This window comes from Cibotium barometz, chromosome 18, assembly GCF_041138505.1.
Source record: "Cibotium barometz isolate CiBa-2024 chromosome 18, ASM4113850v1, whole genome shotgun sequence".
In the NCBI taxonomy this organism is placed as follows: Eukaryota; Viridiplantae; Streptophyta; class Polypodiopsida; order Cyatheales; family Cibotiaceae; genus Cibotium; species Cibotium barometz.
This window is the reverse complement of record NC_141063.1, coordinates 58,179,508-58,206,052: the sequence shown is the minus strand read 5'-3', so window position 1 is coordinate 58,206,052 and position 26,545 is coordinate 58,179,508. Positions and strand designations below refer to the sequence as shown.

Below are 26,545 nucleotides of genomic sequence, written 5' to 3'. Positions count from 1 at the left end.
TTTTTTTCTCATTTTGTTTGTCAAATACTTGCTAAATCTTTAAGGCCTTGTCAAAAAGTACACTAACGAAGGGTCTAATAGCCCGAAGACGATCAATCTGAAGGCTCTGGGAGGAGAAACAATGGGGAACACGGGAGTACCAAGCTCGACTTTTTCATATGGAGGGAGGGGTTGCTCATCAAAAAGCAACCATGGGCCTAACAAGGATTAGAACCTTGTAATAACTATACTAGTTGTTGTAATAAATGTTAGGATATAGCAATAATGATCATGAAAGGAAACACATAGGGATGCTAGTAGGACGCTCCACATTTATGGTTTGTGAATGAAAAGAATTGAGGAGGAGCGTTACACACACACACACACAAAAACTGCATCAAAAAGGTGGCCACTTTAAAGAAGAGAATAATGCTTTCAAGGGCCAGAGTACTTTGATAAAGAGAAAAAGGATTGATGTGGGGGTCAAGAATATATTATATTCTTTTGTTTTTTTGTTTATTTTTGTGAGGGCAAGGATTTGGCAACTGATGTTTTGTACCCTTCAAGCTCTCATGATTTCATAGCCCCCTCTTTTTGCTTTTTTTCAACACACACACTCTCTCTCTCTCTCTCTCTCTATAACACACACACACACACATACACAGCCTGATCGCTTTTCATTGGATTTCAACCGATTCGTAAAAGCACTCAATTGCACATCATACACACAGCTTTTCATCATCTCTGCCTTTGCTTCACTGCTGGCTAGCTTCTAGCCACCCTTTGCTTTTGCTTTTTTGCTTTCCTGGTTTTTTTTAATTGCTTTCTTGAGTTCTCTTCTCTTCATCTTGGGTAGTTTTTCCCTTTGCCTTTTTGCTTTCCTACTTGCCCCCCGCTCCCCGAAAACCCAACTCTACGATTTTGGGTAATTTTCTTTTCGATCATCTCCTTTCCCATACGATTTAGAGCTAGCTTTTTTGCCTCCAAAAAAAAAATGCTTGAATGCTGCATTTCTGAAAAATACACTATTTTCTTTGTACTCTTTATGTGCAAACCATGGAGGAGCACTTGCCTTCATCGGTTCCTGGACTCTTGCCATCCACAATTAAGGCGTTATTAGGTTTTGCTTAACGCTTGCTTTGCTACTTAATACAGATAACAACACAATAATTGCATGCTTGTTTTGCTTGGAACTAATAACTTGGCTTATCACGTCCTTTTTCTTGTTTGATTTGTTTGGGATTCATCGCTGCAATATTGCAAGCTTTTTTTCGTCTTTAGAAGAAGCGTTTTCTTTCAATATGCTTCATTCCATAAATGGATTCTCTTGCATTCTTCCTTTCTTTGTGTGTGCGTGTGTGTGTGTGAGAGAGAGAGACAGAGATACAGAGTATTGTATTCTTCCTTTCTTTGTGTGTCTGTGTGTGTGTGTGTGTGTTGTGTGAGAGAGAGAGAGAGAGAGAGAGAGAGTATTGTGTTCTAATTTTTTGTCATGCTTGTGCTTAGAGCATTAGAGAGCATGAACCTACACCTACTCTTGGGCGTCGATGGCTTGGGTGGGGATGCCGTAGCACGTACTCTAGGCTATGCATGATGGAGTTAATGGTTTGAAGCTTTGTGAGTAGACTCTCCTAACCTGAATTTTCCATTGTCATTAGATTTATACCTCAAATTAGTGGCTCATTTTAACCCCCATATGTAATGTGGAGTCCTGCCAGTCACACCCAAGCATCATGACCCTCTGGTGTAAGTATAATGGCTTGGGGTTTGTGTGTGTGTGTGTGTGTGTGTGTGTGTGTGTTGGGTGGGGGGGGGGGGGGGACTTACTCAAACTGAAATTTATGGGTTCAGCTCTTTCTTGTTCCAAATCGTGAACAGCAAAGTTCCTGCTTTTTGCCAGTTATCACACCATGCTAATCAGGAAAGGGGTTGCTGTGGCAACCATGCAATTAGCCAAATAGGGTTTCTATTACGCCTGCCTCTATGCTGAGTGTCAGATGCATGTGCTCTAAAACTTCCCTCTCGATCACCCAACACAGCAGGACCATAACAATTGACACTACGGATTTCGGTCAGTACAAGCTTTTACAGCCACATCAGCCAGCATTGGTAGAGTTACGACCAGCGTGAATGCACCCAAGAATGGAGCACTTTGTGGAGCAAACATTCCCACTTTCATGGTCAGAAGTGGGAAGTATGAACAAGGGTCCGTGGGGCTTCAGCGGAGATAGCTCCGGGATGCCTGCCAACACTGAATGTGCAGCGGGGACGTCGGTATCTCAGAATGTAAACAGCCCAACCAGTCTTTATTACCAGGCTCCCGAGTTGCAAGAAAATCCTCATGATGAAGCCAGGGTGCCATACCCTTTTGAGGACTCCCTGATCGCCTCAAGGCTACCACCTCAGTTGACCCAAGAGACTTTTGGTGTGGCGAAAGACATTTCTGCCAGCATGCCGATGGTTGCAGGCTTGGGGGAATCTCTTCTTTCTAAGGGATTTCAGGATGTATCACATTTGAATCCAGGCAGCTCTGTGGTTGTGAATCCATCTCTCTCACAAGTATTATCCCCTTTCGCGAGAAGCAATGGCAGGGAGGGGTCAGGTTCTCAACAGTCCAATCCTTCACAAGCTGCACCAACATGGTGTCAGTCTTACATCAACAAACCATGGGCACGCTCTCTTCAAGAAGGGATGGCCACTGACACGGATGGCCCAGGGAAAGGGTCACAAGATGAAATTAATGTGAGTAATGACAATATGCATATGCAACTTTAGGGTTCAGTATTGAACTCAGTTACTTGTCATTGACTTCTCGGTAGGTCAAACTTATGCATGTATGCCATTCTCATGAATTTGTAGGGAAGAGGTGGATCTCACAACGTCCACTTCAGCAGGAGCTTGGGGGGCGCCCAAGTAGGACCATCACAAATCATGCAATCAACCCGCCAGCCAGCTCATCAACAGGTCACCAATGCCGTTTGCATGTAGAACATGGGAAATTTGTGTTTGGAGCAGAACGCATGTAGAACATGGGAAATTTGTGTTTGGAGCAGAACTTATTGGTTTCTATGGCATGAACATACCTAAGAATCTTAATATTTCTGGCGTCTCGCCTGCAGATGCAGAGTGGCGATGGGGTATTCGTGCCGTTGTTTGGAACCCATACAGGTGTAGCACAACCTCAAGGTGCTGCAGCAGTTGTGGCTGGAACCGCAAGGCCTCGAGTTCGAGCTCGTCGAGGTCAAGCAACTGATCCTCACAGCATTGCTGAGCGGGTCTGCATTGCTCTACAACATTTGTTTTTGCAAAATGTGCTTGCAAAGTAATTGATTTCCTATACTTCGCATCCATATGTTTGTCGTGCCACATCTGCTCAAATTTATTGTGTGTGCAGCTTCGCAGAGAGCGTATAGCAGAGAGAATGAAAGCCTTGCAAGAGTTGGTTCCCAATGCCAACAAGGTAAATATGAATTACATGCCAGGGAGCTTGCACACGTGTATTTACATGTGAAGAGTGTGTTGCATGTCTTGCAGACAGACAAGGCGTCCATGCTTGATGAGATCATTGACTATGTAAAATTCCTGCAGCTGCAAGTGAAGGTTTGGATTGATTCCCCTCCTTTCTCTGCACCTTTCTGATGTGCAACTTAGAAAGTCATATGCATCTTGCTGTTTGCTAGGTTCTGAGTATGAGCCGGCTGGGTGGAGCAGGGGCTGTGGCGCCTCTCAGTTCAGATTTTCCAGTTGAGGTACACGCATCCTTGAGGTTATATAACATTGCTGTTTTGTGTAAGTGTAAGTCAGCTAGAGCTAGCTACCTACAACTTATCCGGTTGCATCTATGTCAGGGCCAAAACAATCTAGCTGCAGCTTTAGGTTCTGCCAGTTCTTTCCAAGATGGATTAGTGGTAGCTGAACGCCAAGTTGCAGAACTCATGGAGGAAGACATGGGCTCAGCCATGCAGTTTTTGCAGGCCAAAGGGCTCTGTTTAATGCCAGTCTCCTTGGCAACTGTTATATCAAGCAACAATTCAAGGTTGATGGCAGGTATTGGTGGACAGCAAGGATTTTTGGCTGTCGATCAATCACGGATAAATGCTGCATCATCTACTAGCAGCACGTTGGCATCAGTAGCATCATCCAGTTGTGCTGGTGGGGAGGGAGACAGTAACCATGGTAAAGGCAAGCAATAGTGACAAGCATATGGACATGTGAAAGGGTAAGCTTGATTAAGTAACTAGGTGGATCAATTAGAATCAAAGGGACTTAAGTTTTGTAACAAGGGACTTGAGTTTTGTAACTGGAGCTATGGCTGTTAATGTCTAGCTCATCCTTTCCATGATCCGATGGCTATTCCTTAGTCAATCAGCCATCTGAACTGTCATCAACCATACACATCATCAAATTCTAATGTACTTCTTTGCTTGCAAGAAGACAGACTTTGCTTCAGGTTGCTCATTTTGCTAAAACTTACAGATATCATTTTTCTGCAAAAAAAAAGTACTAGCTGTCTTTGACTGTGGTCAATAGGGAATGGAAAAAGAATCCTTTTGCTGAGGGTTCAATGTAGATATATCCTCGGAGACTGCATGAAGCGACGCTTGTCTTTACCATTTCTCATTTCCATGACTGGGCAGGGACCTGGATTCAAATCTGGCCAGCTTACACCTGTGGGATGTCTAATATACCTCGCTCGAAAAAAAAGGAAAGCTATCGAAGAAGATGTGCACGTGCCATAAATACAGCTGAAATGATATCTCCATGTGATATTTCAACACTAGACATTAATTGACTCAAATTAAAAAGTAAGGGAAGGGCCTCTCTCTATAGACAAATCTTCCATCCAGGAGGGACGGGTGGGTGAGACCTCTTTTCACCGGTGGGGATTTGTATGTAAAGACCCTGAGTGGATGATCAAGAAGGTCAAAATGGTTACAACCAATATAGGAAGATCAAGCTCAAGATTCGAAGGCGCGGGACCCATGCTCCCTTCTAGACGGTGTGGTGCGATAGCCACTCAGACAAGGGCCTGCTGACAAGCTATGATCAAACAAAGATGATGCAGCCAATCAAATGAGTATGATGCAACACAGTTCAAATAGATGCCACCAGCAAGAAGGTTGTGGAGGGGGGGACGCCACGGATCATATTGACCTTGTAGAAAAATCTCTACAGGTTGAAATACGCTTGTAATTCCAGTATGTTTTCATCTAAAGGGAAATTTTAAGAAAGCTACTGCTTGATTCGAGTGTCTCGGCTATAGGTCATTCATGTGCCAGTAAGCATTTAAAGGAATCTTCCGTCCAAGAAGTACCTACATTTTAGACTTCATCTGCTTAATGGTCTTACAGAGATCTGTGTAAACAAGTTTACTCCATGTCACTGAGATCCAAGCAGTTTTAGTCTATGTTGATGACCTTTAAAGCTTACAAGAAGGTACATTTTCATTCTAGAGTTGAAAGTATTTTCAGCTAATGATGGCAAAATACCTTGGGTGAGCAAAAAGACCCTGCCATGTCCTAAAGATAAATCCACTTCATGCAAACGCTTGAGGACTACATTGTCTTGCATTAACACTTCAAGGCATAGTAAATGCTTGGTCATTTTCAAATGGGATTTACAAACCATGCTTCACTAAATTCATAACCAGGATTTACGGTTGGTCAAATTCTTTAAAAATACACAGATACATTAACATTTGCAAAGGGTTTGTCAAGAGCAGTGGACGTGCCGGAGTTGTTGTCGGGCATGACTTGAAACCATGTAGGCTCTGCCCGCGCAGGCTCGAATCCTGCCGTTCATGTACTTGTTGCATTCCGATTGCATTTTGCTTAAGTTCTCTTGAACTCAAGAACGCTTGAAGGAAATGAGTAAGCATGAAGGCGGTTGGTTACTCGAACTTAGTATATGTACCGTGTGGGTAGCTTTTTCTATTCCTTTTTCACCTCTTCTTAAGCGTCTCATGGGGGGTAATGGGTTACTCTAATGATTCTCACTCTTGGAGCCTAGTCACATGTTTTTTTGTTTTTTTGGTTTTTTTGTTTTTTTTTGGGGGGAGGGGGGGGTGGTCATGTGTGTTGACATTAGTATATATTAGCTTAAAAGGCATTCATATTAACCTTCGGGAAAGCATGACTGAGTCCTTTCGAAAACAGTAAGCCATGAGAGTAGTGGCTTGATGTATATTGTTGGAGTTGTTTTGGAAAGTGTGGATGGAATGCCAATTCCCATGAAAGGTGACAACACCCGATGCCATGTAAAGGCCACTTCTACAAGCTTGCCACCTTGGGAATGGGTACCCAACATCTATAAGGAGACACCATCGTCGTCTTTAAGGAGGAGACACAATAACTTTGGTGTACAAGCCTAGTGCCGAGGGTGTACAAGTGTCCCTTCTCACTCTTGGAGCCTAGCCCCTCTACGCTCTTTCGGGGGGGGGGGGGGGGGGGAGGGGGGGGCTTTAGTGTGTATTGACTTTAGTATTTGACTTTAGTATGTATTAGCTTTGAAGGCACTCATGTTAACCTTAAGGAAAGCATGACTAAAGTGGAGGCATTAGTATTAACTTTATGGAAAGCATGACTAACGTGCGTAGGAGTCCTTTTGAAAATAGTAAGTGATGCGAGTAGTGGCTTGATGTTATATATGGCTGTTGGAAAGGGTGGAGGGCTCCACACTTTTCATGCAAGAAGGTGGCAACGCCCAATGACTTGCAAAGGACACCTACAAGCTTTCCACCTTGGTAATGGGTACTCAACATCTAAAGGAGGAGACACCATCATCGAGTCTATATCCCTTGAGTGTAGAACAATGCGCTTTTGCCATGAACTTTGATGGATGTGAAGACTCTAGGGTTGACAATGAAGGAGAGCTTCCAAGTTTTGGGGTTTGCTGAGAGTTGATGCCTTGCACAAGGGGAAGATGTATACAAGGTTCAAAGCCAAGGGTTGGGTGGATAGCTGGCAAAGTGCCTTCTTGTGAGGAAGCTAGGGGCTTCAACCTTGCCACTAATGGTGTCACTCCACCAGTGATCCTTGAGAGGGTGATGAGCAAAGAGGGAAGGAGCTATGGAAATCTCAACCTCTACCTCAATGCCATTACGCACGCAAAGAGAGTGAGAAAGAGATGGAGAAGAAGATAAAGAAGGTCATGGAAAAAGAAGATCGAAAGGGAGAGGAGAAGGCAAGCAACCACCTCAATGCACACACCACAATCCACAAGCAAGCATGCACACACAAAACAGAGAAGCAAACATACAAGCTACTAGTACAAGATCTCAAGACAACAACTCAGACTCAATTATGATTATTGGCAGCCAATCAACCCGTTTGGCTGCCACGCAGATCCGTGGTGCAACAAACCGAGCCTTCTTGTTTTGTAACAAGTAACAGCTTCTTGATGAATGGGCAGTACCCGTGGTTGTAATGGAAAAAGGGAAATTAGTCGGATAAGGGGATAGAGGAGTTAGAGTGGACCTGGTCTACCCGGGTGAGATTATAGGAGAGGGTACATTACTGTTTGGATAGAGAGACTCATGTCGGGTCTACTCAAGCCGCCCTGAGGAGAGGAACAATACTGAATAGGGGCACAGGAGAGTTGAGTGAGCAATTCATGAACATAGTTCTTACTAAGGCATTGTGGATTGGTCCTTGTCTTACTGTTGCTTTCTCTCTATTCATCTCCGTCTATTCAGTGTTCAATCTTATGTTAAGCTGTCTGGATGTGGAATGTTGTTTGGAATCTAGATAGCCATAGGAACTCACCGGCTTTGCATTCATAATCAATCTCCCCGCACTTAGGCAGACAGGTGGCTCAACGTCTTAGCGCTTATTACATTGGACACAACTGCATTAGTCGCTGCTCCTTTGGAGCCGACTAGGTAGTGTGAAACCACGTAAGTGACAAGACCATAACAGAAGTGCTAGAAAAGCTGCAGAGGCTAGCTCAGAAGAAGAGGCCAACAGAGGACTATGCAGCGGAATTTCAAGCACTGCTAATGTGGCTGGATAAGCCCAATCGACCTACTCAAGCCACACCAAGCCCGTGGTTCGTGAGAGGAATGAGGAAAAAGCTAAAGACACCAGTGGCCTCATATGACTTGGATGCCCTCACCTTTAAACAAGTGGTGGCAGGAGCTACCAGAGCTGAGGAGATATTGAAGCAAACAAGCAAAAACCCCAAGAAGAAGAAGAAGGACAAAAGGAAGAAGGAGGAGGAAGAAACTTCCAAATTGGATTCCGGAGAACACACCTCATAATCAGAGTCCAGTCTTGAGTCGGATGCTGAAGAGCGAAGCCCTAGAAAAACAAAGACAAGAAGGAGGTAGTAAATGTTCGTCAGGAAGAACTAAAGGCCGCCCTAGCCAAGATTGCCAGAGGACACGCATGATCTGGACTCAGACGACCAGACATCTGGTGCACAAGGTGTAACAATCAAGGTCACATGAAGGAGGAGTGCCAGTTAAAGAACACTCAGCAGATATGCACTATCTACTACGGGAGGAATAATCACATTGCAGAAACGTGTTTCTACAATACTTGGAATAAGAATCCGAGGGTGATGAAAAGGCAGTAGCAGTCGCAAGCCCCAGCCGTCAACCAGGTTGCCACAGGACCTCAAATCAATAGGCCATATGGAAGAGGAGGTGGTAGATTTTGACCAAGGGGAGCTTGTTTCTAATACAATGGTCTAGGACATAGATAAAATGATTGTCCCATATTTCAGCGCAAGGAGAAAAGCAACAATTCCGTGAAGGAATATGACTTGTGGGAGGATTTCAGCAAGATGAAACTAAACATCACACTAGACCAAATGCTAAATTTGGTTCCCAATTACAGACAAAAGCTGCTCTCGGCAATAGTGCCAAATGAAAAACTGTTACATATGCCATTGCAGGAATTGGAAAATATGGCAGTAGCAGAATGTAGGAATGTGGAAACGGTCCAGGACTATGACACATCTGTTCCTGGAAGTGACCATCAAGATCAAAGGACAAACAATAGACAAGGGTCCTTCTGGACGGAGGATGAACACAATATCAGATAGTCTGGCTAATATGCTAGGCATCAATGATATACATCAAGCTCTGTTCTAGAACTGCATGGCTAATCAGAGAAGAGTCTGACCAGTTGGAATAATCAGGGGAGAACAGATACAAGTGGCGTGTTCATAGTCCTCAAAATGACTGGGATAGTGGGTGCATATCCCATGCTCTTGGGAAGACCGTGGCTCAAAAGTGGAAGGATAAAGCAAAACTAGGATACAAACAAGATCAGAATCAGAAGGGAGAAAAAGAAGGTCTTCATCTCGGATGTAGGAAAAGACAAGCTGAATCTGGCTAGCCAATCGATGCATGCAGATGACCCAAACTACCTGGAAGGGGTAGAAGACGACAAAGAAGAGCAAATCATGAAGGAAAATCTAGACTTGTTGTCACTATTTGAGGTGGATATAGAAAGGATTGTACAAAGATATTATCCAGAAGTCCTGATGGCTCACCCTGAAGTGCTACAAAATGAAGAAAGTGCAAAGGAAGAGGAGGTGGACACTCAGGACGATAGTGTGGCATAATTGCAGGCTTTGCAGAAAATGGCCATAATGGCTCGAAGCCCAACTCAGGAAGCGGAACATCAAATTATAGGAAGATGAACTTGAAAAAGTGAACCTTCGGGACGGCCAAGAGCCAAAAACAGTTAGAATTAGTGCCCACAACGAATTAGGAATTCAGAGGAAGGCTCTTGGATTTTCTAAAGTCTTACAAAGATGTGTTTTCTTGGAATTACTCAAACATGAAGGGGATTGATCCTAGATTCTACCAACACAAGATCAACTTAAAAGAGGATGCAGCTCTCCTATCTAGCAGAGCAGAAATAGAATGAACCCTAACTATGCCAAACAAGTGAAGGATGAGATTGACAAGTTACTAAGAGTAGGGTTCATCTATCCAGTGGATAGGGTGGAATGGCTTTCACCTATAGTCATCATCTTGAAGAACAATGGGAAGCTGAGGGTCTACATTGACTACTGCAAGCTGAACGCCTCCACCATATCGGATTCATTCCTGCTACCATTCATAGATTCCTTACTGGATACGAAAGCCGGGCACGAGACATACTCCTTCTTGGATGGGTTCAATGGGTACAACTAGGTACGGATGGCCGTGGAGGATAAAGAAAAAATAGCTTCAAGACAAAATGGGGGGCTTTTGCCTCCAATGTAATGACTTTTGGGCTGAAAAATGCTCCAGCCACATTCCAAAGGATGGTTCAAGAAATATTCTATGAATATTTAACCACCTTTATGAGGGTGTTTGTGGACGATTTTAGTGTGTTCGGAAAGAAAGAAGACCACATAACACACCTCACAATGTGCCTGGAGAAGTGTAGGAAGGCCAAACTGAGCCTTAATCCAGCCAAGTGTGCCTTTGTTGGTGGCAAGTGGATCCCTCTTAGGGCACATCGTATCTGCAGAAGGGCTATCTGTGGATCTAGCCAAGATAGAAATCATTGTAGAGTTGCAACCGCCCAAGAACACCAAAGAACTTGCAAGATTCTTGGGACTAATCAAGTGGCATAGTAGATTCATGAGGTTCTTGGCGAATGTAGTAGTGCCCTTGTACAGTCTGACGGTGAAAGATGCACAATGTCTGGTATGGATCCAGTTAGGAGGCATTCCGTAATCTTAAGCAAATACTATCGGAAGCACCCATTCTCTAGCAGCCAAACTATGATATGGTATTTCATGTATTTGTTGATGCCTTTGATTTTGCCATTGGTAGTGCTTTGACGCAAGAAGCGCAACCAATATGTAAGAAGGAGGCTGTCCAGACCTGAAAAGAACTACTCCACTACAGAAAAGGAGTCATCGGGGATGATCTACTCCATCAAGAAGTTCATACACTATCTGTTGGGAAAAATGTTTGAATTTCATGTAGATCACAAAGCACTCTTGTACCTGGTGAACAAACTAGACCTGGCAGGAAAATTGGCCAGATGGATGCTTTTATTACAAGAGTTTGAGTTCACCATAAGGCACTGTTGAAATGAGTGATGCTAGAGTGCCAAGTCACTTAGCCAAGTTATCCCACATGAGCTATCATAGCTTTGTTGTACTCTCCTCATATAAAAGAGGACCATTTTCAAGCAATCATAGCTTTGTTGTACTCTCCTAATATATAAGAGGACCATTTTCAAGCAATGAAAAATGTAGCAAGCTCTCAAGCCTCTCTATGAGTATAAGTCTCAATCTTGTAACCTAATTGTGCTTGAGTCTTAAGCTAAATTAGCTTAGTTCATTCATTATGTTTGTTATTAGGTATCACCCACCTTAGCTTAGATTAGCACTAATCACATGTTAACTATATTAAGATTAGGATCTATTAGATAATTGATTGTCATTAGAGAGCTTGATCCATGAATCACAACATGGTATCAGAGCTTGGTTTAAGCTCTCCATTAGCTTAGCTCTAGCCTTTTCTAATCTCCTTTTTGCTTAATCTCATCATAATTCACCTAATTATCTACTAACCCCAATCTTATCCAACTCTTCTATGTGTGGCCCAAAATTCAAATGCTCACCATTGCTCATTCCCCCTTACATTAGCCAAGAAACTATACAAGATTCTTTCTCAACACTATGCTAAAGTACAACCAAGAGCCCTTCATCAAAATTTCCCTAAATCACCTGTTTTTAGCACTAGAAGCCGGACTAGTTTTCTCATAGATTCACTGTCTATGCTAACAACAACTGGGCCAAGCCCTTCTAGTCCAAGCTAGTACATGGTACAAGCTTCAACTTGACCAAAGGGCTCATCTAGTGGTGTTGTATATCGTCCGTGGGAAGTGAAAAACTAGTTGCATAAAATCAATGAATTTCGCCATTCCATGAAGATTTTGAGCTGAAATTTCAACATAAGACTCTTGTCCTCATCAAGGGCATCAAGTCAGTATAAAAAGGCCCTTCAATAACCACTTTCACAAGCTCAATTGGAAGCTCCAAGATTCAGCTCACTTAATCACAATAATTAAGCACTAATCACTATTATTAGTGTTGTATTAGCATAAATTAGGCTAATTTAAGTCCAAAATTGGAAACTTGGAGTGCTTAATCATAATAATTAAGCACTAATCACTATTATTAGTGTTGTATTAGCATAAATTAGGCTAATTTAAGTCCAAAATTGGAAACTTGGAGTGTAAATTCACTTTGGAAAGTTCTCCTTTACATCAAAATTCACTGCATCCTCTTGCATTACTCAATTGAAGAGAATTTTTTATTATTATCATCCTTGTGCTGGGACTAGACACGGGCCGTGAATCATTATAATGTGCAAGACCTTCCTGACCTTCACACTACAAATTTGTATGAGATTAGACACTGCTAACAAAGAAAAATAAAAGCTTGTTAGCAAGACCTTCTCAGTATGGAACATGTTGAAGTTGTTTCAAGGTTTAATGGTGATGGGTTTTACACATGGCAAAGCAGGACCATGTACTTGCTTATGCGTAAAGAGCTTTGGCACCTTATTGAGGATGAATAAGTGGAGGTTGAGCCACTTCAAAACAACAAAGCATTGGGCCTCATCGCTCAAAATATTGATGATGATGTGATTAGTCACATTGGTGGCATCAAGGATGCCAAGTTGGCATGGCAAGAAAACAAGATTTTCGGCACCGACTCAAAGAGCTCAAAGTTTGGGCACACCTTGTATAATGAGTCATCCAAAATGATAGTTTTTTCTTCAGATAGCCAGCTGAACCGGTTCCAGATACGCTGTAAATTCTTAAAAAAGATAGGTTTTTTACCCACAAGAAAGCATGCCTCATCACACTCACCTCCTATAATCTTCCTCTTCTAGCATGGAAAACATGCATCTAGAATTCTTTTGACTTTCTTTAGTCGAGAAGTGCTCCAAATGAATACTTCAAACTAATGAAGCTAAAAATCTAAGAAATCAGGATCATCTCTCCATACAAACACAATGCGTGTCGTGCTCACTTGAACTCTATCCATTTGTGGTGTATACGGTGGGGGTTCTTGTCCATGAGTGTACTCAACAACCTTCACCAAGAGTCCATTCAAATCCAACACAATTTCTCTTCGATCATCCTCTAGAGGTCTCGGCACAATCTTTGTTGGGGGTGGAGGGAGACAAAGTAACTCTGGGTGATCCATCAATAGGATGGCAAAACTGGTCCACATGGCTTTACCTCTAGTCTGTCCACAATGTCTAAAAGCCGAGCACATGCCTTATCGGATTTGGTGTTATGACCTTTGGTCACGCATGTTTATGTATTTTACTGATTACATAGATAGATAAATGCCATTTTTTGCATTGTGGTCCCTGAAGACGCAAACCTGGTATCCGAAAAAGCACATGTTACTGACCATGAAATTAATATCATCATTCAAACACATCAAATATGGAATTTTAAAAAAGGGACAATAATAACCAACAAAAAAGTGACACAAGTGGCTAAAAAAATAACATGTTCTAATGAACATATATTCTAAAAGTTTAATTAAGTCTGTTACACATCCTGAAAATTTCTTGCATGCTCTAGGTGTAGATGGTACAGTAGTAGAACGTGGTGAATCTTTTTTGGGTTTCCCCGGTGTATTGTTTGTCTGTGTTACTTATTTGCTTTCCTTTGCGTCACATTGTCGAGCTGTAAATTGCCTAGGAGATACCTCAATCTGAATCTCACCTCCAATATTGGCTTTAGTCTTTGGTTTTTGCCTCTTTCTTACCACAAACTTTTGCAAAGTGCAGTCTTCATCCTTGAGGCCTTGTCCTGCCTCAATACCTAATAGTCATGCATGTAAACCAATTTGAAGCAATGAGACTGATAGAAATGCATTAGAATACCAATTTGAAGATATGAGTGACGAAAATAAATTGTGACCCCTGAGCAAGTGTATTACCTTCAGCAAGCGATCTGTTATCAACAACCGTTTGCTTCTTTGATTCTCTGGACAAAATTTCTTCTTCCATTCCATATAACTCATTCTTTTCACTAACAAGAGTTCTTGGGGTCTTTTCACATTCTAGAGGCAACATATCAAGGGTAATGCAAGGTCAGTAGTATCAAAGTACTAATAGACTATTGATAGACTACTATTAGGGATAATGATCAAAATAACAAAATATTACCAAGGGTAACATGTTCATTAGATGCAGTAGATCTTGTCACTGATTGACCTTGAATGGCAACTGCTGTAATTTTATATGATAAACATTCAAGAAAGGTTACTAGAATGTAAAATATCTTATTGTGGATGTATCAATGCTTTTTCTTCGTACCTGTAGACTCAGAGAGAACACTATTAAAGTCAGACTGTAGCAGAGAGGGCTTGCACACATGTAGCATTGGATGGCGTTCCATCTAGTAAGAAAGGAAAAGGCAACATAACAATATTAAAAAACACAAAAAGTCATCTAGGTTAATAGTAGAAATACTTTAATAAAAGCATACCTAATGACTTATCATCAGTATTAAATTGTTTAGTATATATTATCCTAATAGTACTACTATTAGAACTATTAGTAATAGAATGAAACTAATAGTACTAATAGTACTAATAGCTCATAAATAGTTTTAATAGACCAATAGAGTCTTACTAGTAGTAAAAGTACTAATAGAATCCTAATAGTACTAGAAATAAAAGTAGTAAGACTCTACTCATAGAGTCTTACTCGAATCTTAATAATAATAATGATAGTAGTGGATACTAATAGTGCGAACTACTAATAGTACTGACTATTATGGGAATCCTAATAGTAATAACAATCTTAATACTACTGATTACTAATAGAATACTAATAGTACTGACAATACTAGTAATAGGTGAATACTAATAGATTATTTATAGAATCCTAATAGTATTGATTACTAATAGAATCCTAATAGTACTAATAGAATATTCATAGTACCATTAGTTTTAGTAAAGCACTGTTCATAATAGTTTATTATTAATAGTCCTTATATTGCTACTAGTAGTAACAACATAGGTGATATCATAACACCAATAATAGTACTACCAACATCAGCAATATCATAGCATACGAATATCATGCTAATTAGTTGTAGTTTAATACTTTTATACTACTAGTTCAGAAACCTACCGAATCTGGGTGTCTGCATTCTTGAGGCACGTGAAACTATGAACCACTTGGAAGCTGCAGGTATCTTGACAACAATTTGCTTCCACGCACATATCCACGTCCAAACAAATTTTCGTGAAACAAAATAAGTGATACACATGCCTACAAGGGAGGATCGAGTAGTGGGCTTCCCTATCACTGAATGTCATGCCACATGCTGAGCAAGCCTTTGCAACTATATAAGTAAGGCCTTCCTTATCTCCAATGTTTGGCAGCTCAGGTATGACTACTGGTTGTTCTTTAGTCAAGGAAACTGAAGCAATGAACTTTTTGTGCACTTTCACCTCCTCGAGTACCATTTTATTCTCCGCAAAGGTCACCTAGCAATCAAGCAAGAGAGCGTGTTAGCGTAAAAACCTAAACCTTGGATGGAATGCTAAAATAGGTAAATCATATGAACATACCGTCAAAGATGCAACCTTTTCTTCCATATTTGCTATCTCATCTAAGTGCCCAAGTTGCAATGCTGAATTGAATGCCAATATCTCTGTTGTGAGTTGTTGAGCTCTGCCAGCATCTGTAGTTTGCAATTCATCTTCCAACATAGCCAACTTAGAATTAAACTTATTAATAGCTTCCATGACACCCGCATTGCAGTAAAGCATGTTCTTTTCTTGTTCCAATTCATTAGCTATGTGCTCAAAGTTTGCCTTCGCATCCTCTTGCTTTGCTGAATTAAGGCAGCCAATCTACTCATATATTTTGAAGTGTACACAAACTGAGTAGTCTCTCGTGCGATTTGGGTAGGCATATTGTTAGCGCTAGGTTGTTTAGAGTCAATGCTATGAGTAACCCATTGGATTTTTTTCTCCAGCTTCCCATGTGCTTTAACATTTGCATTAACAAACTCTACAAGCTCAGCCCATGAAACCTTGTACTTTTCTCTGGTCTCAACAGTAGTAAGGGCTATTGTGCTATTCTCATAAACAAAACCACGAGCGAAGGCAATGGAATGCTCATGATTGATGGGCTCTCGTCGGTGGTACACCTTATAATGCAAAGTCACCATTTGTGGATAGAGGTGAGGCTTTAAATCCCTGCACTTCATAGTTTTTCATGTCTTAGGAACCAGGAATACTAATAGCCAATCTTTGACTGGTACGTCTACATCCGTTAATTGCCTTGGGTTGGCCCCTTCCAAGCTAAGCCCATGCTTAATATGAAAATCATGCTTTGTGTGACAATATCGCCTTAGCATGGGAAGCTCAAAAAATGGAGGTACCCAACGAGACGACCCTGTTTTAGATGCCATTGTTGTGATCACCCTCTCCAAGCTTACAACCTAGCAGCACATGAAGGCACATGTTGCTGAAACAAAAAGAGCATGAATGGAAATAGAACATGCATCAGTGATAAACAGATGCACACCTCTTTTTTTTTTAAAGCCTGAAGTGATGAAAAACAGGTAGAGGGAGAGGAGACACACACACAGGAGCAAACCCTAATGTATTATCAAACCCTAACCATAGAGGGAAGCCATTTCCCTTCTCACACAATGCATAAAGCCATAATCCATAATCTACAACACACTACATGTGTTGTGTCCACACACTGCTAACCCTAGCTAATGTCCACATACTATGACCAGCTGGACGCAGTCATTTATGTCTCACACATGTTACTACCTAGAATGCCAGCACATAGTGCAACTGGCACAAGCTGACATCGAGCTTGAATCTCAATAGCCCCTCTCAAGCTCATGATGTACTACCATAGATGAAGATGTAGATGAGCTTGGGCTATCAAAGTTCTCAACACTCCCCCTCAAGCTCATCCCATGTACTCCCAACATAGTATGGAAGTACTCAAACTTCTCCATTCTAAGTGGCTTTGTAAAGATGTTGGCCACCTGCTCTTCAGTCTTCACATATTGCAAATCCACTACTGTACCATCCAACACTTTCTCTCAGACAAAATGATAGTGGACCTCTATGTGTTTGGTTCGCGCATGAAAAACTGGATTCTTGGGCCAATTGTATGGTGCTCTTGTTGTCACAATGAATGACAACCTTGCCATCAAATACTCACCCAAATCAGCCAAGAGACTCTTTAACCATACTCCTTCACATCATGTAGCAATGCCTGCACCCCTGTATTCAGCCTATGTACTAGATAAAGCAATAGTAGGTTGCTTCTTACTGCTCCAACTCACCATTGCACTTCCAAATGTGAAGGCATACCCAATGGCTGCACCCCTGTATTCAGCCTATGTACTAGATAAAGCAATAGTAGGTTGCTTCTTACTGCTCCAACTTACCATTGCACTTCCAAATGTGAAGGCATACCCACTAGTAGACCTCTTGTCATACAAGCTACCTACCCAATCTACGTTTGTGTAGCCATGTACATCCAAGCCTTTACCATGCTCATAAAGAAGACCATAATGTGCATTGGTCTTTGCATAGCGCATAATGCGTCTCACTGCATCCAAACGAGGTTTTCTGGGGATTTGCATAAATTGGCTTACTAGCCCCACAGCATAACTGAGATCCGGGCGTGTGATAGTCATGTAAATAAGACTGCCATACAACCATCTTTTTATACATAGATGGATCATCCAACTCTTCACCAAAATCAGCCCGCAGCTTCACATTCTGCTCCCTACTCATTGGCTTACACCTTGTCACCCATATTTTGCAAACATATCCAATGCATATTGGCATTGCACTAACCATGTCCCTGTATGGTCTTGTATCTGTTGCATGATCTCCTGTGACAATCAAGTCATCCACATAGATGACAAGACAATCCCATGATCTGTTTTCTTTATATAGAGTGAAGAATCTGTTGAAGAAACCTGAAATCCAAGGGAGATAAGATATCAGCTTATCTTATCACTCTAAGCACGAGGTGCTTGCTTCAAACCATATAATGCTTTCTTTAATCTGCATACATGAGTGGGGTACCTCGGGTGTACATATCCTTCTGGCTGTGCCATATAAACTTCCTCTTGTAAATCACCATTTAGAAATGCATTTTCACATCCATTTGATGCATGAGTGGGGTACCTCGGCGGGTGTACATATCCTTCTGGCTGTGCCATATAAACTTCCTCTTGTAAATCACCATTTAGAAATGCATTTTCACATCCATTTGATGCATTTCCCAACCATTTGCTGCAGCCATAGCAATGAGTGCACTCACTGTTCCCATCTACTGGACTAAATGTTTCATCATAGTTCAAGCCTTGGGATTGTGCATTACCCTTAGCTACCAACCGCGCTTTATGGCGCTCAATGGAACCATATGATTTGCATTTCACCTTATAAACCCATTTGCAACCAATGACATTTTTGCCTTGTGATAAGGCAACCAAATCCCAAGTTTTATTATGAACCAATGCGTCCATCTCAACATCCATTGCCTTCTCCCATACATGTATAGCATGTAGGTTCCACATGCTTCACCAAAGAGGTCATATATGCGTAATGCATAGCAAAGTCACGATATGTCAACCTGTCAACTGGATACTTGACCCTTTGGGATCTCCGCAATGCATGCGGATCACTCTGAACACCTATCACTCTAGCATGTGGAGGCACATATCTATCCTGCCTTGCACCTGGTGTGCGTAAAACTGGTATGCCAAGTTCCTCATCCAAACTTTTTGAACTTGACGACTAATAACCTGTAATGCCAATTCCTTCAACCTTATTTTTCCCTTTATCCATAGCACTACTCCCAGTGCTCACACTCTCATGTCTCAAGCATCTTCACCATGGACGTATAGTGCTACTCTCACTTTGCTAGCCCAGACATAGAAATAGAACTTGCTTGTGTGGCAAGTTCACATGAACATCAGCATCAACGGAATCAATGACACCCTCATCCTTTGCCTTGTACCAACTAACAAGTTCATCAAACACCACATCTCGTGAGATAACCACTTGCCTAGTTTGTGGATTGTAACATTTATATGCCTTGTGATCCTGTACATACCCAACAAAAATGCACTTTTCTATCTTAGGATCCAACTTCTTCCTTCTCTCGCCTGGCACATGCACATAAGCTATGCTACCAAACACTTTGAGGTGTCCAATGTCTAGCCTAAAACCTGTAAGACGCATCTCTGGCATACTTCCATGTATGGCTGCTGTGGGTGTCTTATTAAGTACATACACTGCTGTGGCACACGCTTCTGCCCACACCAATAATAATCTGGCATGCTCTTTTCATTGAGCATCGCCCTGGCCACATCACAAATGACTCTATTTTTCCTCTCAACAACAACATTTTGCTGAGGTGTGTACCTGCAAGTTAGCTGCCTTCTTATGCCATGCTTTCTCAAGACACTCTCAAAAGCATGTGAGGTGTATTCACCACCTCCATCTATCCTCAAACATTTTATCTAAGAGCCATATTACTTCTCTGCAGCAAAAGCTTTGATGTCCATAAACTTTCCCAACACTTCACTTTTCTCTCTGAGAAAGTAAAGCTGCCTTTAATGGATGGGTTTTGTGCAGGACCCCATACATCACTATGAATTATCTCAAGTGGCCTGCTACTCATGTTGCCTTCTTAGGAAATGGCAACCTTGCTTGCTTTCCAAACTGACAAGCATCACAGACATGCATATTCCCATCATACTTGAATCTAGGCATCCCACTAACAATGCCTCTTGCCTGTATGTTCTTTAACCTTTGTATGTTCACATGTCCAATCCTATAAGATCCTCGTCCCCACCGCGCAACGGATTCTAGGTGCTAGCAGCGGAAGTAGCACATCTTGCGCGGGGCAGGGTCCTACACTGGGGGCCTCGCCCACGGATATCCGAATAGGTGACTAATTCCTCGGTTCTTCCAAAACCGAACTTAGAAAAACTTCCCTTGCCCGGAAAGCACAGGCGATTCCTCCAGGATAAAATTTTACTCTAACATAGTCAGGGTCATTACTGACCAAACTGATCCAACTGAACCTAAAGTCACTTGGTCAGATCAAGGAAGAAACTTGCACTTGGATCATAGAGATCAACACTTTTTTCCCCATCGAGAGGCACAGCCGTTGATTCCTTTTTCCATAGAACAATTACTATCCGAGATTTACTTCATCTAGCGTACTATAATAGAAATTGAGTCTCAATTTTACGGATCCATCAGTCCAGCCTACCCCATCCAGTCCCATGGGTTAGCCAATCGCAACCACTGTAGTGATGGGATCCAATTAGGAATTTGGTTAGGTTTTGTCCCGCGTACCAGGGAAAAGAGTTCCCAGGCCCCCTAACTGGATGTTCATGCAAACATAAAACTAGTCACACCACTTACACACCCAATATGAAATTGCCTTTTTTTTTCCAGCATCAGCTATCTTTAAAACAATCCTTTAATGAAACCATTATGTCACTGATCACAATCCTCAAAATCTCACATTGAATCCATATTTCCAATCATTCATTCATCGGTGTACTTATGGCATCATTGGGAACCAGAACGCTCACCATTTGTTCACTCAGGGGCCTTTTCGATAGTTCCTAGCTCATAGTAACCGGCAATATAATCACTTATAAAAATCAAGATGGAATCTCCGTTGAAGATCAGCAAGATCAACCAACAGATCCATATAAAAGAGCCATGGACTCATCCGTTGAGGATCAGCAAGGTCAATCAACCAGATCCATGCTCGGTTTCAGAAAATAACTCTTACTCCTTGATTCAATATCTTCCACGACGCACGTGTGGGTATCTTCGGCGACCCAGAGCCCGAGCACCGTATGGTCAGCACCCTCTAGGATCCTTCGCAGGTCACCTAGCGCTTCACTCATAGGCCGCTTCCTTGGTCCCTCTCATAGGCCGCTTCCTTGGTCCCTCATCCACCGTACCGGAAGCTTACCATTTAAATCGAACCGAGGCCGGTCAAGACCTCGGCCGACCTTGCTACGCGAGACGTCCTCCATTGACTCTCCGTCACACAGCAGTTGCAACTTTATCAGATAGGTCTCCACGACCACATTCTCAAGACAGTCAAAATGCTTTCCCAACATTCTTGACATAAAACAGTCATTTACAAACTGTTTACAAACAATTCACAAATACAGTTTCTATAATGAACTCTCGTCTTTTCAGATTGTTCCACATCAATCCATATTACTTAACCCAAAACCAAATCATATGCGTATCCATTCTTAACCAGATACATCATTTTCCATCCCATCACATCAGATTCATTCACTTCACATAACATCCATTCCTATCTTTCTTAAATTACATTACGTCTCATCATATCCATTTCTCATTATATCTCATTCATTCACATCTTACATCATTCATTCACATTCTGATTCACATGACATCTCATCTCATCCATTCGCTCATCTCAACGTCATATCCATTCACATACATATTCGCTTTCATTATTTCACATACACATTCACATTCGTACATCCACATCCACATCTACATCCACATCCACATCCACATCTACATCCATACATCCATTTTCACATCCACATTCATACATCCACATCCACATCCACATTCATACATCCACATCCACATCCACATCCATACATCCATTACCACATCCATATTCATACATCCACATCCTCATCCACATCCATACATCCACATCCACATCTACATCCATACATTCATTTTCACATCCACATCCACATTCATACATCCACATCCACGTCCACATCCACATCCACATCCACATCCACATTCATACATCCACATCCACATCCACATCCATACATCCATTTTCACATCCATATTCATACATCCACATCCTCATCCACATCCACATCTACATCCATACATCCATTTTCACATCCACATTCACATTCATACATCCACATCCACATCCACATCCACATCCATACATCCACTTCCACATGCATACATCCACATCCACATCCACATCCACATCCACACATCCACATCCACATCTACATCCATACATCCATTTTCACATCCACATTCATACATCCACATTCATACATCCACATCCACATCCATACATCCACATCCACATTCATACATCCACACTTCCATTTCCACATCCACACATCCACATTCACACATCCACATCCATACATCCACATCCACATCTACATCCATACATCCATTTCCACATCCACATTCATACATCCACATCCACATCCATACACCCACATTCATACATCCACATCCACATTCATACATCCACACTTCCATTTCCACATCCACACATTCACATTCACATTCATACATCCACATCCACATTCACATTCATACATCCATTTTCACATCCGCATTCATACATCCACATCCACATCCACATCCATACATCCACATCCACACATCCACATCCATACATCCACATTCACATCTACATCCATACATCCACATCCATACATCCACATTCACATCTACATCCATACATCCACATCCACATCCACACATCTACATCCATACATCCATTTCCACATCCACATTCATACATCCATTCTTTCACATACATACATCTCCATCCATTCTTCGTTCTTTTTCATCTATCTGATTCATTTCACATCCTCATATCTATTTATAGAATACAAGAGAATTCTTATTTTTGATATAAGATTTCTTTACGCATCTAATTATGCATGAATTTCATTTTAAGGAGAATAACACTTTCGAAATAAAAATCAATCTTTTATGCATCTTCCTATGCATAAATTCATTTTGAATGAGAATGACACTTTTGAATTAAAATTCAATCTTTTATGCATCTTCTCATGCATAAAATCAAAATTGATGAAAATAACTCTTTTGAACTAAAATAGATTTCTTTATGCATCATTCTATGCATAAAATCAAAATTGATGAGAATAACACTTTTGGGGTTAAAATAAATTCTTTATGCATCTTTCCATGCATAAATCCAATTTAGTAGACTTTTAGAATAAAAGAATTTCTCTTATGCATCTAATTTATGCATAAAATCATTTATGATGAAAATAACTCTTTTGAACTAAAATAGATTTCTTTATGCATCATTCTATGCATAAAATCAAAATTGATGAGAATAACACTTTTGGGGTTAAAATAAATTCTTTATGCATCTTTCCATGCATAAATCCAATTTAGTAGACTTTTAGAATAAAAGAATTTCTCTTATGCATCTAATTTATGCATAAAATCATTTATGATGAAAATCACACTTTTAATATAAAAAAATATCTTTTATGCATATGTTTATGCATACAAATCATTTATGATGAAAATCACTCTTTTAATATAAAAGAATTTCTTTTATGCATCTAATTTATGCATAAAATCATTTATGATGAAAATCACACTTTTAATATAAAAAAATATCTTTTATGCATATGTTTATGCATACAAATCATTTATGATGCAAATCACTCTTTTAATATAAAATAATTTCTTTTATGCATCTAATTTATGCATAAAATCATTTATGATGAAAATCACACTTTTAAATTAAAAATAAAATTCTTTATGCATCTTTCTATGCATAAAATAAAAATTGATGAAAATAACACTTTTTGGATTAATTTAAATTCTTTATGCATCTATCCATGCATAAATCCAATTTAGTAGGAATTACACTTTTAGAATAAAAAAGTTAAACTTATTTTTACACAATTTTAGAAAATTTTACCATAACCTCCTTCGTATGGCTGACCATTTTTCAATTTTTAACTTTCTAAAATCACTAGAATTTCACCAAGAGTATTTGATTCATTCTAATGTAAACAATTTCTACTAATTTAAGAGAAACATTATGAAAAAATTGATTTTATCCATTAATCATTCATCTAGTATAAAGAATGGTTGGATTTACTAAAGAAGAGAGGGGAATGCCTTTTTTTAATGAGGCATAACATCATTTTCATTTTAGAGAAGACAAAAATCATAAAAACCATTAAAATTAAGCATAAATGGGAATATATGTATTTCCTTACTACCATTCATCAATTAACTTCAATAGCATTAAAAAGCCATTCCAATTAAGCTTCTCAAGCTTGAGAGGAGTTGAGAAGAGAGAAACATTGAGAAATTATGGAAAAAGATCAAAATTCACACTTTACCTTATAAATTGCTTGATTCTTTGATCACGGTAGAGGTCCCCAACCAGTCATTTGGTTTGGTGTGTTGATGGAGCCACCAATGGAGATTGAAGAAGGAGGGAAGCTCCAATTTCTTCAATTTGGAGAGAATTTTAGAGAATAGTAAAAATTATCATTATTTCACCATAATTCTGGCATAGTATAATTCTCCTATTTTTTTACAAAGGGCTCAGGTTCTATTTATAGGAGAGAGAGGCTCTAACCAAGACCAACTCATTTCTAGAATTTCCTAGATTTAGTTTGGTTGAATTTGGACTAGATTTGGACCTAGTTTGGTTCTTTTTTTATTCGGTTTGATCCAAGAGAGAGGAGAGATAAAAATATCACATTATTTTTGAGTTTAAAACTCATTCAAGAATGTGAAGTAGGCGCCTCCTTGAAGGGATCCCCTTTCCTTACACATGTGTCAAAATGGAATCATTATACCCAAAATATCTCATTTTTTTAGTAATACTCATAGTTTTTTACTAATAAACCTTGTACATAGTCAACTCTTCATCTTATGTGGGCATTTACTCATTTTTGGTTATTTTCTTTTACAAATTGGATTTATCTCCTCCCCACACATGGATTGATCCTATTGGCCCATAGGAACCTTAATTTAAAATTTTTCAAAAATCTGGACCCCTAGGATAAGGCCTCTTGAGCAGATTATACTTGATTTCTAATGCACCTTCTGGAAATCTTTTTGAACTTCTGTTTCAGGGGAACTTATTTTAATAAGATGAGAAATTTTTCTATCCAAAAATATTCAAAATCTGAATAACCTCTCTCTAGAATATTTTCTCTCTCTAGGCCAAAACAGGCAGAAACAAGATCTTTTATATTTCTGAAGAGGGATTTGACTACAGGGGAAGATACTCGACATCCTGAGAGGCTAGGGAGGAATCTTACAAATCCTTTTATGCCACATGTCAATGTCTTGTACCACATTTTAGCTTTTAGAGAACATGGCTGATTTCAACTCACGAATCCCAGCATCCAACTTAAATAACTTGCCTTCTTTCTTGCCTTTGGCAATGACTCTACATCCATTTTTGAAATCCTCAATGAAGCAACCATGCTCGTTGAAACGAACTTGTAAACCCTATTCCACCATTTGACCAACTGAAGCCAAACTTTTTGTAATAGAAGGCACATACAAGACATCTGCCATAGACTTTGTTTCACCATTGTGCATCACCAATGGTACACTTCCAACATGTGTGATAGCATGTTGGGAATCATCTCTTGTCTCCACATAGCCTTTCACATCCATTGGCTTCATATGCTCAAACCATTCGCCATAACAAGTCATATGGTTTGGTGCTCCAGAGTCCATATACCAAGTGTCATCACTGTCACCATTTGTCATCATAGATCCCACAACATGTTTCATGGCAAACAAGTGATTTGTGCTGCCATCATTACTGCTTGATGCAAAATTTCCACCATTTGCATAATTTCCACCATGTTGTGCATAATGTCCACCATGTTGTGCTCTACCCCCTCTCAAATCATTTTGTTTGCGGTAATAATCACGTGCCATATGACCAAACTTCCCATAGTAATGGCATTCCACATTTTGCATAGATGTTTGTTGGCCTTACCAACGTCCTCTTCCACGAGGATTAACTTTGCCTCTTTGAGGTGTATATCCACGACCACCTCTGGTACCATATGAAGGCTGAAAATTCTATTGTGGTGACCTATCCTACCATCCATGACCATTACCACGACCTCATGATGCAAATCTCCCCTTGCCTCTAAATCCCCTTTGTGAATAGAAAACCCGATTTCTGCCATTATCATCATGGCTAGTAGATGCATCATGAAAAGAGTCACTGAGTTTGATTTCCTCAACAAGAAAGAGTGAAACCAACTCATCAAAATCTGGTAAACCTGTACTCCGAATAGAGGTAGATGTATCAAAAGACTTGTACTCCTTGCCAAGACCACGCAAGGCAATGTCTACCAAATCATCATTAGGAATGGGAGCATTGATAGTTGCCAATGCATCTGCATACTTCTTTATCTCTTGTACATAATCATGAATACTCCTTCCTTTCCGCTTCACATTATGAATCTATTGTCTCAACTGAGACATACAAGCACTAGAATCTATATCAAATAGCTTTACCAACGTATCCCATGCATCCTTGGGATTCTCACCATCATGTATATGTATGAGTATAGCATCCGAGATACATATAGACAAGTAATGCAAAACTTTGTATGCTCTCTCTGACCACTGTTTATGAGCTACAACTTGTTGTTGTGTAGCTTGTCGGGGTAGTTTCGGCTCTGGCTCCGCACCTATAACAAGGTTCCAAAATCCTTTTCCCTTCAGAAAGCTTTTAATCTTGTACTTC

At 40.4% G+C, this 26,545-nt stretch overlaps 1 protein-coding gene across 1 annotated transcript; it reads left to right on the top strand.

Annotated features, from left to right (window-relative positions):
- Nucleotides 1-1,830: 1,830 nt before the first annotated feature.
- Nucleotides 1,831-4,428, top strand: LOC147629527 (uncharacterized). The gene is made up of 7 exons (XM_086812790.1): nt 1,831-2,721; nt 2,839-2,943; nt 3,099-3,254; nt 3,374-3,439; nt 3,514-3,579; nt 3,660-3,728; nt 3,828-4,428. The coding sequence occupies exons 1-7, from the start codon at nt 2,110-2,112 to the stop codon at nt 4,170-4,172; spliced, it is 1,419 nt and encodes a 472-aa protein (XP_086668916.1). The 5' UTR covers nt 1,831-2,109; the 3' UTR covers nt 4,173-4,428.
- The last annotated feature ends 22,117 nt before the right edge of the window (nt 4,429-26,545 follow it).

What these genes read in the sequence shown, in the direction of transcription:
- LOC147629527 (XM_086812790.1), top strand. Translation starts at nt 2,110, where the DNA reads ATGCACCCAAGAATGGAGCACTTTGTGGAGCAAACATTCCCACTTTCA. An exon ending in CTCACAGCATTGCTGAGCGG is followed by an intron (nt 3,255 to 3,373) that starts GTCTGCATTGCT and finishes TTGTGTGTGCAG; the next exon opens with CTTCGCAGAGAGCGTATAGC. An exon ending in GTTCAGATTTTCCAGTTGAG is followed by an intron (nt 3,729 to 3,827) that starts GTACACGCATCC and finishes CATCTATGTCAG; the next exon opens with GGCCAAAACAATCTAGCTGC.